Below are 13,839 nucleotides of genomic sequence, written 5' to 3' on the forward strand. Positions count from 1 at the left end.
CATCTTCTTTTCAGTATTAGTAGGAAAAACCCCTAACATCAACCATACTTATGAGATGCAGTGATACGTGTATAGATAATTGTGGGTCATTATAATTATTCTTTTTATCTAAGATAACCTACAATAAATTACACACTAAAAACATTAATCGGGATGAAATACAATGAGAAGTAATAGATGAGGGAGGATGAAAATGATGATGATAGCGAAGATGATGACGACGATAATAATTATGATGATAGTGTTGGGGGGAAAAGTTTGGGATTTTGTTTTGTTTCCCCTACCATCCACCTCAAATCGGAGAGAGAGAGAGAGAGAGAGAGAATGCCTGGAATCATTTGATGAGGGGAAAATAGTATCGAAAGAAATTGCTACCCCCCCCCCCCCCCCCCCCCCCCCCCCCCCTGAACCCCCCCCCCCCCCCCCCTCCCCATTCCATCGTGGACCGGGCATACAATTTCTCTGTTTACTGGACAAGAAAAAAAGAGAAAAACAGGGAATTAGTTTTTATATATTTTCTTCCCAAACCCCTTCATCACAAATGTGCTGCACGTAATGAACCACACTATTTGGATTAAAAGCTAATAATTGACCAATCTTTATGCACACATTGTCGCCTCCATTGTGGTCTGCCTACAAATCTTTGTTATTTAATAAGAAATTAAGCTTTGAGACTTGATAAAGATCTTGCCATACAAATACGGACATGCCCGTTTAGGTAAACAAATGTCTTCAGGATCTTTCCCGTTAAATTGTGCAATGTATATCATTCATTTACTGGAATGCGGATAGCGGGGCTGAAATGCTACGATTATAGTTTGGACGATTTTGGACTATTCGTTGGATGCACCACGGAAAATAAAAAGCGACCGTCTGTCAAAACCGGGTGAATAAACGTGGCGCCAATTACCTGTCTTTTACTAAAAGTAACGAAAAAATGATTCATATAGGCTTTCTCCGCCAGATGTCATTTTGCACTTGAAATATACGTTGTGGAATAAACTTACATGTAGATTACGGAGATACACACAAATGATTGGATGGTCGTATTTCTGGACAATTTGCAGTTATCTATCAATTTGTTAGATCGAGGCTTCGTTCGTTTAACTCGAAACAATTATTTTAATTTCCGGAGAGAAAGATGTGGGAAAGTTTGGTTTTTATCCCGTTGCTAGTAGTGACATTTGTACCGGAAACCTTTCAAGGTAAGTTTTTATACTTTTTAGCATTTTTTCCCCCCTCAAATCTTGAAGCACGAAATTATCTAAATGTGGTATTATTGACAGTTTTTGTAGACCTATGTTTGTCCGATCTTTAATTTCTTGAATATTTATAATTTGACATTTGACCCTGTCTTCTGGTTCCTTTTTTGTGTGGATTCCCCATAACGTCAAAACCGAATGAGCTCTTGAATAGGTAATTTAAATGTTGACCCTGTCTACTGGTCTCTTTTCGATCCCCTATAATTTTGAAACCGATTAAGCCCTTGCGTTGATACTTGGTCAAAGTAAAGAACAGGGAATCTTTAATTGATGTACCAAGTTCAAGAATAAATTGATAGAAGACACATTACCTTGTCACATTACACTTTGTGAGTAACAGTGCTTAGATAGACCCGTAGATAGACTACAGACTTTAGATGCCATTTTCTCTAAAGTAACTCTATAAGAATGGACCTTTTTTCGATTTTTTTTTTTTTTTTTTTTTACTTCGGTTAGGAACGTTCAACTGTTTCGATTTTATATCACTTCAGAGCTAAGAATCACCTCTTTTAGATTTAGACATGAACCAAAAAACATATCAGACGATCTTTTGGTGGTTTTGTGATACCAGAACATACACGTTAATCTGAGGACCGAGCGACAGTGTCTTTAAAATACTATATGGCACCATTTTGATTTGACTGGGCCTCTTTGACGGGACACTGGACAGCATGCACTAAAGCCATTGATAAAGTAGCGGATGGGCCTGTTTAAGGAGATAAAATATTAAGCAAAAAAATGACCACAGGGAGATGCATTAATACAAACATCGATAACGGTTATTCTTATCAATTTACAAAACCTTCCCACTACTATACCGCCAATTAAATTTTGCGTCATCTCATATAAGGCTCATATTACTCGCACTTCCCCCTTTCCATTTTTTATGATTTGATTTTTAAAATTTATATATATTCTTTATCAAGATTATATTTCGTATGCATAAATGCACATAGTAGATTGCTTTTATTCTCAAGGAATCACATTACATCTAAATGGATTTCAACCTACAAAAGTAAACTTGATTCGTGTCTTTACATGTTTTGGGACCTTTTAAGAATTGCTTTGTGACTTTTATTAATATCTGGCATATTTCCTAGTCCGTTCAGATATCTTTCCTTTTCATTTTTGGTTTTTATTAACATCTCGATTTGTATATGTGATGTGTCAATATTATGAGCATTATTATTTGTTCTTCTTGCTTCTTTATGTTTGTCTTTGTTTATTTGTTTGTTTGTTTGTCGTTGTTCTTGTTGTTATTGTCAGCTTGTACGAGGCCATCGACAGGTGACAATGTGGTGCTCAGTGCCGAGTTGGACAGCTACTATGATTACTATTATCTTGAGATATCATGTGATGATGGTTACACACAATCGGGGGCGTCATACAGTTACTGTTACCCCAGCACGGGATGGGATCCCGACCCGTCACTAGTGGAATGCCAGGGTAAGTTAAACTCCATTAGAACTTATCTCTAGCTAGCCCATAACAAGAGAGAAACAAGGAAAGTATATTTTTGACCTGCGGTCTCAAATTTCTCTGACAGTAATAAGCAACCAAAACGAAAACAAAGAGACACATAAAGACAACGAAAGAAAACAAATACAAAAGCATGGCGAGAACAATTAAGACCAAAAAACAACAACGCAGGGGGAAAAAATAACAAACGAAATTTTTTTTTAGAAAAAACGAAAACAAAATAATAAAGCGAAAACGAAAACAAAGTAAGACACTCGCACACACGATCAATCGGACGCACACACACGCACCCACACACAAACAAATTATTCTTTTGAATGTAATGAGTATTGAGAGAGCCTGAGAGACTGAGTGCTGTTGATTATTGCCTAATGGGAAATGTTATATCATACTGGAGGTGCTGAGGTCCTGAACTAACTCGAACAGTTTCTTTTATTCTGGAGTTTGTACATTTATGATCCAAAACATTTTTAGAATTAAGATATGAGACAGAGCTTTTTCACTTGACCCGCAGCATCCTGCTCGTTGCCCAAAGTCGATTCTGACGTCATAGTGGAACCAGAGGAGACGACCTACTCGATTGGCGAGAAGGTCACCTTTTCGTGTACCTCCGGTACCCTAACCGGTTCATTCGAGGGTACCTGTGGGACTAATGCTACGTGGATCATAGAAACCAACCCATCATGTCTAGGTAAGTCGGTGGCGTAATAGGCAAAACCTTTTTTTTTAGGGGGGGGGGGGCCTTGAAAGAAAAAAAATGTGAGAACCCCTCCCCCTGCCCCTCGCCCGGAAAATCATTTCATTTCAGCAACATTTGTAGACTGGTATCAAATAAGAAAAAGAAAAAAACACGTTTAGATTTTATTGGGGGGGGGGCAATATTTGTATTGCCCCAAGCCCCCCCCCCCCATTAGTACGCCAGTGAGATAAGTGGAGACAGAGGTGCATCTAGACCTTTGTTTCAGGGAGGGGGCAAAATACCTCACCCCATTGCTATTCAGTCTAGAAGACGCGATGGCTCAGTGGTAGAGCAGTGGTCTCGTACATAACTGGGAGGTCCCGGGTTCCAACCCCAGATGATGCGCTATTTAGTACCCTTTGGAAATGCATTAATCCTCATTATTAAGTCCCTCGGAGAGGACTTAAACCTGCACGATCACCTGCTTTCTTGGCAGTCTGGTGAAACAAACCAACAAACCATCCATATAGTCCGATAAGAAAAACACGTATTACATTTTGAGGAATGGAGTCTAAAAAAAAAAGGGGGGGGGGGGGTTGTAACTGAAGACAAGTCTTTGCATAGGATCTCCGCGAGGTATGATTATCATCAAAAGATTTGGTAATCATCTTTATGTTACTACTTTTAAAGGCCGGCTCTCCTAGTTCAGGAAGGGATTAGACCACACAGCGAGGTAACTGACAGGTGGCTATCTCATTAACTCAGCTCTCGATTAACATAAGAAAAAGAGGATCATGGGGGACCAACAGGTACCGATTGGGGAAGTTTTTTTTACATAGAGGGAGCAAGTAGCCACAAGTAGTACAGTGTTGCTTTAAACCAGGCATTATGTGAAAGTAAAATTATAAGCTATTTATCAATATTTTAGTGAGCATTAATATGCAAGCCTATTCATGGAATGCGCATTATATAAGGTACACCTGTATATCATTAATTTATCTTTAATGTGCCACTCCAGTGATACACTCATAATTACTTATTAATATTTATATTTTTCTATCATTTTTTACAACCGCAAGCTTATTGACTTATAAGTATACAAAGGTGCATATATTATTATGTGATTTTTCATCACCGTGCCTTTCCCAATGAATCGCCCCAAATCACTTATTTTGCAAACAAAAACAAAAAATGTATCCAATCTAACTTTATTTCGTTTTCCATAATTATATGCAATCGCACACTTTTTGACCTATAACTAGGGTGATCACACTACCTGTGCACACAGTCTGCCCCATGCACATACACACACACAACAGCAGTCAGTTGGTACAAATAGCAATTTTCGTAAATTTATTTTAAAAAAATTAAACAATATTTAAAAAAATTTATTTCACATATCTTTCGAGCATACCTTTAACTACAATTCTGTGTAGTTTCATTGTTATAGGCATGTGGAAAATATGTTAAATTATTAATTAGAATATTGTCTTTTCAGCCTTGTGTGACATGGCCCGCTGATCGCCCATTGACTGTTATTCTGCGTGGTGAAAATGCACTTCAATGTATAAAACTCCCCTACATAAATGCAATATCCTCATATGTTTCACTCATTTAATCAATTTGTTGTTTACACTCAAGATAGCCACAACTGTATTGAGGTCACCAAATTTTGTTTTTTTCTGAAATTCAGTCCCTGTGGAATGTTATGGCCTGTTGAATTGAATGGTTTCTAGGAAAATCGTCATAAATCCTCAAATCTGATTTTTTTTTTTTTTTTTTTTTTTTTAAAGAAACTATACTGTGATGTAGCTGAAAGTCTGCAAATTCTTATCATTTTTTCGGTTTTTCTGAATAATTTGTGAAACATATGAGGAAATAGCTGTAACGGTGATCCAAGTAATTTCCATCGCCATATTTTATTGGTATTGAAAAAATATTTGGAATTTAATGTTAATATTTGGTGTAAATATGATCTATAAATATATGTCTTTAAAAAATGCCAACAAAATGAACAGTTTGACTTTCCTATATATATATATATATATATATATATAATTAGCTGAAATTGCCTAATTTGCATATTTGATGAATATTCATAATTTTTTTTTTCTTCAAAAAAATTATATTTCCATACCTGGCGGATATACATAGGTTTCATTGATGTATCATGTTCGGTTTTGATTTGATTACATATGCGCATATAAATTAGACGGACTTAGTTATTTTCACAACTTGTTCATATCTGCAGATTCGCAAAAATGGCAAAAATGACTTATTTTGTTTGCTTCTGTTTTCAAAACGGTAATAGATATATGAATTTTCTTTTTTGTATTTTTTACCACAAAGATGATATTTTAGTGTCTGATAATTTAATTTATTTTATTTGTGTCCGAGAAAGTGATGAATTAAGTTGTCAACTTTGTCGAATTCTGCCAATTTGACCATTTCTGGCAGGTTTTTCGGTAATTTTGCGATACCAAAAAAATGGTATAAAATCACAACGCATTGACCGATTTCAATTCTGTTTTTTGTTTTTTGAAGCTTTCATGAAGCTTGATCCTTTGCAATCATCAAATAACATGTGTTTGTTGTACTTATTTTTGGTGTGCTATACCTACTATAACTAATATTATATAAAGGTGAATACATTTTATTCTTATTTTTGATCTGAAATCTGTCAGGAGGGTTGAATTGTCCCCTGGCCCCTCCTTCATAGACGCTAGTGAGATGAGGGACCCGTTTCATAAAGCCTTTTTTCAATGACAAATGACAAAAATTAGTGACAAATCTGTCGATAACCAATCAGAAGCAAGGATTTCAGTAGCTTATAACAAAAACTGTAATTTGTCACTGATGACAAGTTTTGTGAAACATACAAGTAAATATGTCATTAAAAAAGGTATTAGGACTTTAGAATAGGTGAAATTATAAACAAATGTGCACACTTACTGATTGAAAGCATTCGGAAAGTATGATAAAAATAATCATTTTTTCTAATGTTTGCAGATGGTTGCTTGGCCCCCGAAAGCTCGAACGGAACGGGTACATACGAACACACGAGCACAACGACGTTTGCGTGTGACACAGGCTATCAGCTATCCACTGGTGACTTCACAATAGAAGCAATTTGTGACGATGGTTCCTGGAGCCCGGATGTTGAGTGCACGAGTAGTGGTAAAAATGATTCACTACCGTCATTGCTCAATCACATAAGATAAAATTATTTAAGACAAAAGAAAAATACATCGATTAGATAAAGAAATAGATAGATAAATACATTTCTTAATGAAATAAATCAATAAATATATAAATGAATGAATAGTCCAAATAAATAAATAAACAAATAGGCCTATAAAATTATGTAAAAACATAAATGTGCAAATACGTCAATAAATGCATAAGTAAGTAAATAAATAAGTAAATAATAAGAAAATAAATCAATCGATAAAAAAGATATTTAAAAACGTAAGTAAGGAAAAAGAAGGAAAAAACCCTGGATTTCATGTTTTGATTTTTAAAATAAAAATTCATTAAGCGTGTCGTTGGAAGTGAAATTGAGTGTGTCGATATTTTATGATGAATGTCTCATTTAATACCCCCTCCCCCTCTCTTTCTACCACCCCCCCCCCCCTCTCTCTCTCTCTCTCTCTCTCTCCCTCTTCCCCTCTATTTCTCAGGTTGCCTGCCCCCGACAGTGCCGACCAATGTGATGTATGCACCGGAAGAATCGACGTATGATGAAAACTCCATGATTGTACTATCATGCGAAGGGGAAACCACGCCCTTTGGGCCGGAGTACTCTTACTGTAATTCATCAAAAGAATGGGAACCTAGTCCCCTCCTACTTAATTGCTATGGTAAGTGTATGGCAGGGGCGTATCCAGATTGTGTAGAAGAAGGGGAGGGGGTGGAGAGACCACGCCCTTTGGGCCGGGGTACTCTTACTGTAATTCATCAAAAGAATGGGAACCTAGTCCCCTCCTACTTAATTGCTATGGTAAGTGTGTGGCAGGGCGTATCCATAACTTTGTAGAAAGTAAGGGGAGGGTGACAGCTGACGTATGAGGTGAACTTCAGGATTATTATTTTCATGACTGTGTGATTGGGAAACCACGCCCTTTGGGTCGGGGTACTCTTACTGTAATTCATCAAAAGAATGGGAACCTAGTCCCCGCCTACTTAATTGCTATGGTAAGTGTGTGACAGGGGCGTATCCATAACTTTGTAGAAAGTAAGGGGAGGGTGACAGCTGACGTATGAGGTGAACTTCAGGATTATTATTTTCATGACTGTGTGATTTGGAAACCAAGCCCTTTGGGCCGGAGTATTCTTACTGTAAATTCATCAAGAGAATGGAAACCTAGCCCCCTCCTACTCAGTGGCTATGGTAGATGTGAAGCAAGGGGCGTATCCAGAATTGTGTTGAACAAAGGGAGGGGGCAGAGAGCAGGGGCGGATCTACCCCCTTGGGCTGCCCCCTCCCCAACAACAAAAAAGTAAATGAAAGAAGAAAAAATGTAGTGCTTACTACCCCCCCCCCCCCCACGATAAATAGCCAATAGTCTGTGAAAGCAGATCTCTCTTTCTCTCTCTCTCTCTCTCTCTCTCTCTCTCTCTCTCTCTCTCTCTCCCTCTCTTCCTAATCAGATAAATGCGAAGTGCCTTCGTTTTCGGACTCGGATGTGATCGTGACCTCTGACTTCACGGGTTCATCTGACGAGTCGTACTACGATCACACGGATACGGTAAGGTTCTCTTGTGCAGGGGGTCTCTTCGTGGATGGGCCTTGGAAGGCAAGCTGCCGGAATGGGGCGTGGTCAACCAACTTTGGAGGGGATTCCCCAACGTGTAGGGGTAAGGAGGACAATTTAGCTGTTTTGTTTGTTTGTGTATTGTGTTGTTTTTGTTTGTTTCCCCCGAATTGGTAGATCAATTGGTGGGTTTAGGTCTACTCCTCGAGTTTCCTCTTCACTACCTTCCTTTTTTCCTTTTTTTCTTCCATCATCTTCTTTTTTTTCTTCTTCTTCTTTTTCTCTTCTTCCTCTTCTTCTTCTTCTTCTTCTTCTCCTCTTCCTCCTCCTCCTCCTCCTTCTTCTTCTACTACTTCTTCTTCTTCTTTTTTCTTCTTCTTCTTCTTCTTCTACTTTTTCTTCTTTTTCTTCTTCTTCTTCTTCTACTTCTTCTTCTTCTTCTTCTTGTTCTTGTTCTTGTTCTTCTTCTTCTCCTTCTTCATCTTCTTTCTTCTTCTACTTTTTCTTCTTATTATTATCATTATTTCTCTTCCCACAGTAAACCCCTGTATGGTTTAATTTTTATTACAAGAACAATCATGTACTGTTAAACCAGATTGATACAAATCGCAATTATAATCGGCATAGTATATTTCACAAATTTAAAAAAGTCCATGTTGTGCCCATTGTGAATCAATGATGTCGCTGCCTGAAACTTTCAAGAGTATGAACCACTTTCAAAATTCGCAAAAGTATAATTAATATATGGGTTTACAGATATAGTACATGCACTTGTACCGTACTATATACAGACAAACTCGCATTACAAAATGTTAAATTATGGATTCGTAATTAACGTTATACATGTGTTTGGTACCCCTTCAGCCAACTGCACAGCCCCATCGAATACGTTGATTGATGGGCAAATGTTTAAGCATGGTCACGGCGAGGTGATTGAATGCGTAGACGAACCAGGAATGGTCAGGCTAGGAGGTCCCAAGGCTTTCTGCATCGATGGATCTTGGAAACCAAATGTCCTCTGTAAATGTAAGATCATCTCTCTGAAAGAATTTTTTAGATATGTATTTCTTCTTTCTTTCTTCTTGTCCTCTTCTTCTTGTCCTATTCTTCTTCCTCTTCCTCCTCTTGTTCTTCATCTTCTTCTTCTTCTTCTTCTTCTTCTTCTTCTTCTTCTTCTTCTTCTTCGTCTTCGTCTTCTTCTTCTTCTCAGTCTTCTTCTTTCTCCTCACTTTCTTCGTCTTCGTGTTAGTTTTCCTTCTCATAAAAATCATTATCCATTTAATATTTTGTATCCGTTTCATTATTTTAACGATTCAAATTAATTGTGTATAATTTTCAAGAGGCAGGGAACATGATTGCAATGACCACGTGCGCCTTCCAAAAACCCTCTGGACGGCCATGCATTATGGCTCAAGGCATGGGCACACAGAGGATTTTTTTTATGTTGGGGACCGATGTAAAATACAATGAATGATTGATAATTTTTTATTTTTTTTATTTTTATTTATGGAAACTGCCCCCTACCCTAGCCCCCCCCCCCCTGCGTACAGTCATGGATCAGTGACAAAGCAATGGCCTGGTAACTGTGAGGCCCCAGGATCAAAACCATGTCCATGTGCTATATTTTTTGTGGGGCACTAATCCTCATTACTGTCATTTATGACTTAATGACGTAGGTCCCCTAGTTGATAAGCATATTAGCATACACATCCTTTAGCAGTCACGCAAAAAACACATTGTAAAATTATTATTCAATAAAATCTGAGAATGTATACTATTATCTAGATCTATTAGGAATAAATTATTTTTAAAATAATTCCATAAATTGGAGTAAAACAAAAATATTCCAACTATATGAGCGACAGTGTATAAATATCTACAAATATATTTATTTACATAATTTACTACATATTATATTTGATTTAAGTTATCTATCCGTATTGCTTTTTAAAGGGATAGTTGAGTTCTGTTTTCAGGCCGCAAATGCCTTCAAAGTGCATGGTTATTGCTCTTATTCTTATCTATGACATTTATAGTGCCCTTTTAGAACCTAAATTTGCTAAGAAGGTAATTTTAGACCCCAAAATGTGTGAAATTTAGCCAATATGACCATACCAATTCAGCTCCACTTTAAAAAAAAACATGGTGACCGTTAATTAATTATTTAATTAAAAATAACAATACATGAGCCGGCTGATTGTTGGTAATACAAGCAACACGAAAATGCCAACAAACAAGCCAACATCGGCATTGGCTGAATTACGACGTAAAAGGCGTTATTTCATTTTTTTTTCAACGGTGTTCAACGGTTTTTCAAATTTTTCAAAATATCTAATATTTGTGGTGGTACACAAGCATTATAAATCGTTACATTTCAGCCGTCTCTGAACCGATTTTGATCAAACAAAGATGATTTTGTCATTTAAATATTATGTTCTTTCAAATTTGACACTTAGTTTTTCATTATCTCACCCAAAAAAATATTTTGTGTAGCGCCCTCTGCAACAGAACTCAACTATCACTTTAACCGACTCTTTAGCTTGTTTAAATCTTAATTGCTTTAAATGTAAATTTGGAACATCTAAACTTTAAACACGATTCAGCGAAAGGGGAACAAGAACAATATGTAAATAAAAGTAGGATACCTTACTTCGACATCCTTTTATTCTATTCAGTTTGAATAACTATGTTCTGGGAAATCTGCATCATAACCAAATCGCCCGAGAGATTTCTATGAAATTATTTTAACAATACTTCTATTTACTTATTTCCCCCTCTCCTTTAATCCGTCTCTCTTTCTTTCTTTGTCGCTCTCTCTATTCTACCCCTCTCTGTTTTCTGTATCTTTTTTTATTTTCCTTGTCCCCTCTCTCGCCCTCTCTGCTCTCCCTTTCTCTCCTTTTCTCTCACTGCCTCTCCCTTCCTCTTTTCTCACCGTACCCCATCTCCATATTTTATCAATGCAGATAAAACTGAACTCTGAAGACCAATTCTACGATGGCAAGATCAGTTGAATCAGCCGAGAGTTCCGGCCGAAATGAGAATATAATATCACATAGATTAACACATCCATATACAAAACCTTGCTCGATGACTCTAGGACTGCATGGGTTGTTGATGGAAACTTACAGCAAATATTTAAAATAAATGTTTTGGTTGACGGACAGAACAGAATTCGGTCATTGTTTACTGCATATTCAATTCTAAATTTTCTGTCTGACTAAACATGTTCTTAGAAGCTTACTGTGATATTTTGATTGACGCGAAATAGAATGCAAATTAACCTAAAGAGAAGAAGAAAAAAAAATCTGTTGCTGGCTTTAAACAATTCTAACCCTTGTTTGGATAAACATAATTTTATGCCTGGTGTTTATAGTATTACAAAATCCAATTTCAATTTCTTCATTGAAGCTTACTACATTTATATGTGATGTTTTCATTGACGGAATAAAATGCAATTTGACCTAAAAAGAAAGATAACAAATCTGCTGATTGATTGATTTTTTTTTATTCGACAAGCTTCCAACATACAGCAATATACAATAATAACAGATAAAAAAATAAGTCAGCTTGAACAGGACAGCCCACGAAAGCTCGAGAGCCTATTTCCATGGGGGTCCCCACTGATGCTGATTTCTTATACAATTCTATTTTTTGATTGGATAAACCTATAGTTTGATATGATATGTACCTATAGCGTGAAATATTCGAAAGTTATTTTTTGGAATTCACTCTTATACTGTATAAGAAAAGGAATTACCAATACTGTTTTTGTATGTGCATTAACTTATTCGTCTTACCAGCCGAACCAAGTCGCGTTTTCCAAACTAAATCATTGATATTGTCATCTTATCATTCTGTGTTATGACCAATTCCAAGAGTTCCGAAATGCCATTCGCAGATAATTTCAATTGAGAAAAAACAAATATTGCCGACAGTTTCATAAAGATCTACAAAATAATTAATGATAATGGTTACTAACTATATCACCATTCATCAAATTCACAAAGTAATGAATGTTAGAAAGATTTGTTATGGATTTACCAAAATATTTGATACTGTGTATATGCCATTTCGTATCAACAATATAAAATTCAATATTTCATAAACCCATGAATAATTGATATGAAACCCAAATGTTGTAAAAGTACCTCATAATTATTAGTCAATATATCATATAATTAATTTGTAGATTTCGATTAAAATGTATGTAATATTCTTTATTCAAATTTAAACATTCTTAGGAAATGTCATTCCTTAACGCTTGGAATTGACTGGCCTTAAATCGATTACAATGAGCCATGAGTATTGTAATAAATTGTAGAATTCTCCTAGTCTTGGTCTCGATTTTCTTGGTTTATTGCTATACTATCATTCTTTTAAAAGCTAAATAGATTGGGGGTAAATATCTTTGTCGGTGTTTGCAAAGACTACTATTCGTAGGCCAGTTTTGTTACGGATACTTGTACATAATGAGGGCAAACCCAATTTGTTGGATGATGGGCTCTGGTTGTATCTTCCTGGTTATACCAGGGCTATACCAGGGGCCTGTTTCATAAAACTTGTTATCAATAACAAATGCTAAATTTCTATGACAAATTTGCTCTCAGCCAATCAGATGCCATGATTTCAGTAGCTTATAACAGTAGTTTGTAACTTGTTGTTGATATCAAGTTTTGTGAAACAGAGCCCAGGCTAGTAACTCCATGGTTATACCGACCACATCTATGTTTTCCGTATATTCCTGGAACAAGCTTATTTAGCCCTTCTCTTACTAGAGCACATGAAACTTGGACAAGAGTGTGGGTCGAATTATACATAGTTGGAATCTTAGTGGGTTTCAAGCCTTTTAAACGGGAAAAAAGGACAAAAAGAACAGAGAGAGAGAGAGTGAGAGAGAGAGAGAGAATGAGAGTGAGAGAGAGAAATTGAGATGAAGAGAGGGGCGGAGAAAAAGTTAGATGTGAGGGATTTAGAGAGATAGCAAGTGAGAGATGGGGAGAGGTGAGGGATGGAGAAAAAAGGGGAAAATCGAGATAGAGGAGAGGGACGGAGAGAGAATGAGAGGGGGAGATGTAGATAAGGGATTCAGATAAAGAGAGAGAGAGAGAGAGAAAGGGGGGGGGGGTTATAATATGTTTTTAATCTAAGTTTTGACACATTTATTTAAGGCTAGCCGAATATCTCGTACAATTATCAGATATCGAGGCTATTTATTATGATGTTGACAAAGATCGAGATCCCGCATGAGCGTCAAGCCGTGACGTAACATTTATTTCAAGTCTGTTTCCAATTCTACACTTCACCAAATCACGCACGAATACACGTATATATAACGTCGCAAAATGTAATGCTCTTCAAATTGCTCAGTGAATACATTCAAGTCCTATGCGGCCCGCAGTTGCCGTTCATTTACATGACGGCTCTAAATCTTGCGGCGCTTCACCGCGCCATATCTGAACAGGCCTTTATGCTATACAGGTCAGGCAATACAAATTTTGTTTTTCTTCCACCGGGTTTCTTTATTGAATAATATCATTCACATACATAATACGTATACAAGAAGAAATATGTACATGCAGAATTTCAAAATGATATTCTTGGCCATTCAAAATATGATAAGAACTTACATTTATAGATATCAGTTTCAAATTGCAGTTCATTT

General features: G+C 36.6%; 1 protein-coding gene across 1 annotated transcript; it reads left to right on the forward strand.

Annotated features, from left to right (window-relative positions):
• Positions 1 to 933: 933 nt before the first annotated feature.
• On the forward strand, positions 934 to 12,508 carry LOC584476 (complement factor H). The gene is made up of 8 exons (XM_784335.5): positions 934 to 1,205; positions 2,529 to 2,708; positions 3,256 to 3,432; positions 6,430 to 6,597; positions 7,101 to 7,280; positions 8,071 to 8,277; positions 9,039 to 9,200; positions 11,141 to 12,508. The coding sequence occupies exons 1-8, from the start codon at positions 1,142 to 1,144 to the stop codon at positions 11,155 to 11,157; spliced, it is 1,155 nt and encodes a 384-aa protein (XP_789428.3). The 5' UTR covers positions 934 to 1,141; the 3' UTR covers positions 11,158 to 12,508.
• The last annotated feature ends 1,331 nt before the right edge of the window (positions 12,509 to 13,839 follow it).

Source organism: Strongylocentrotus purpuratus, unplaced genomic scaffold (assembly GCF_000002235.5).
Source record: "Strongylocentrotus purpuratus isolate Spur 01 unplaced genomic scaffold, Spur_5.0 spur5_scaffold_16, whole genome shotgun sequence".
NCBI lineage: Eukaryota > Metazoa > Echinodermata > Echinoidea > Camarodonta > Strongylocentrotidae > Strongylocentrotus > Strongylocentrotus purpuratus.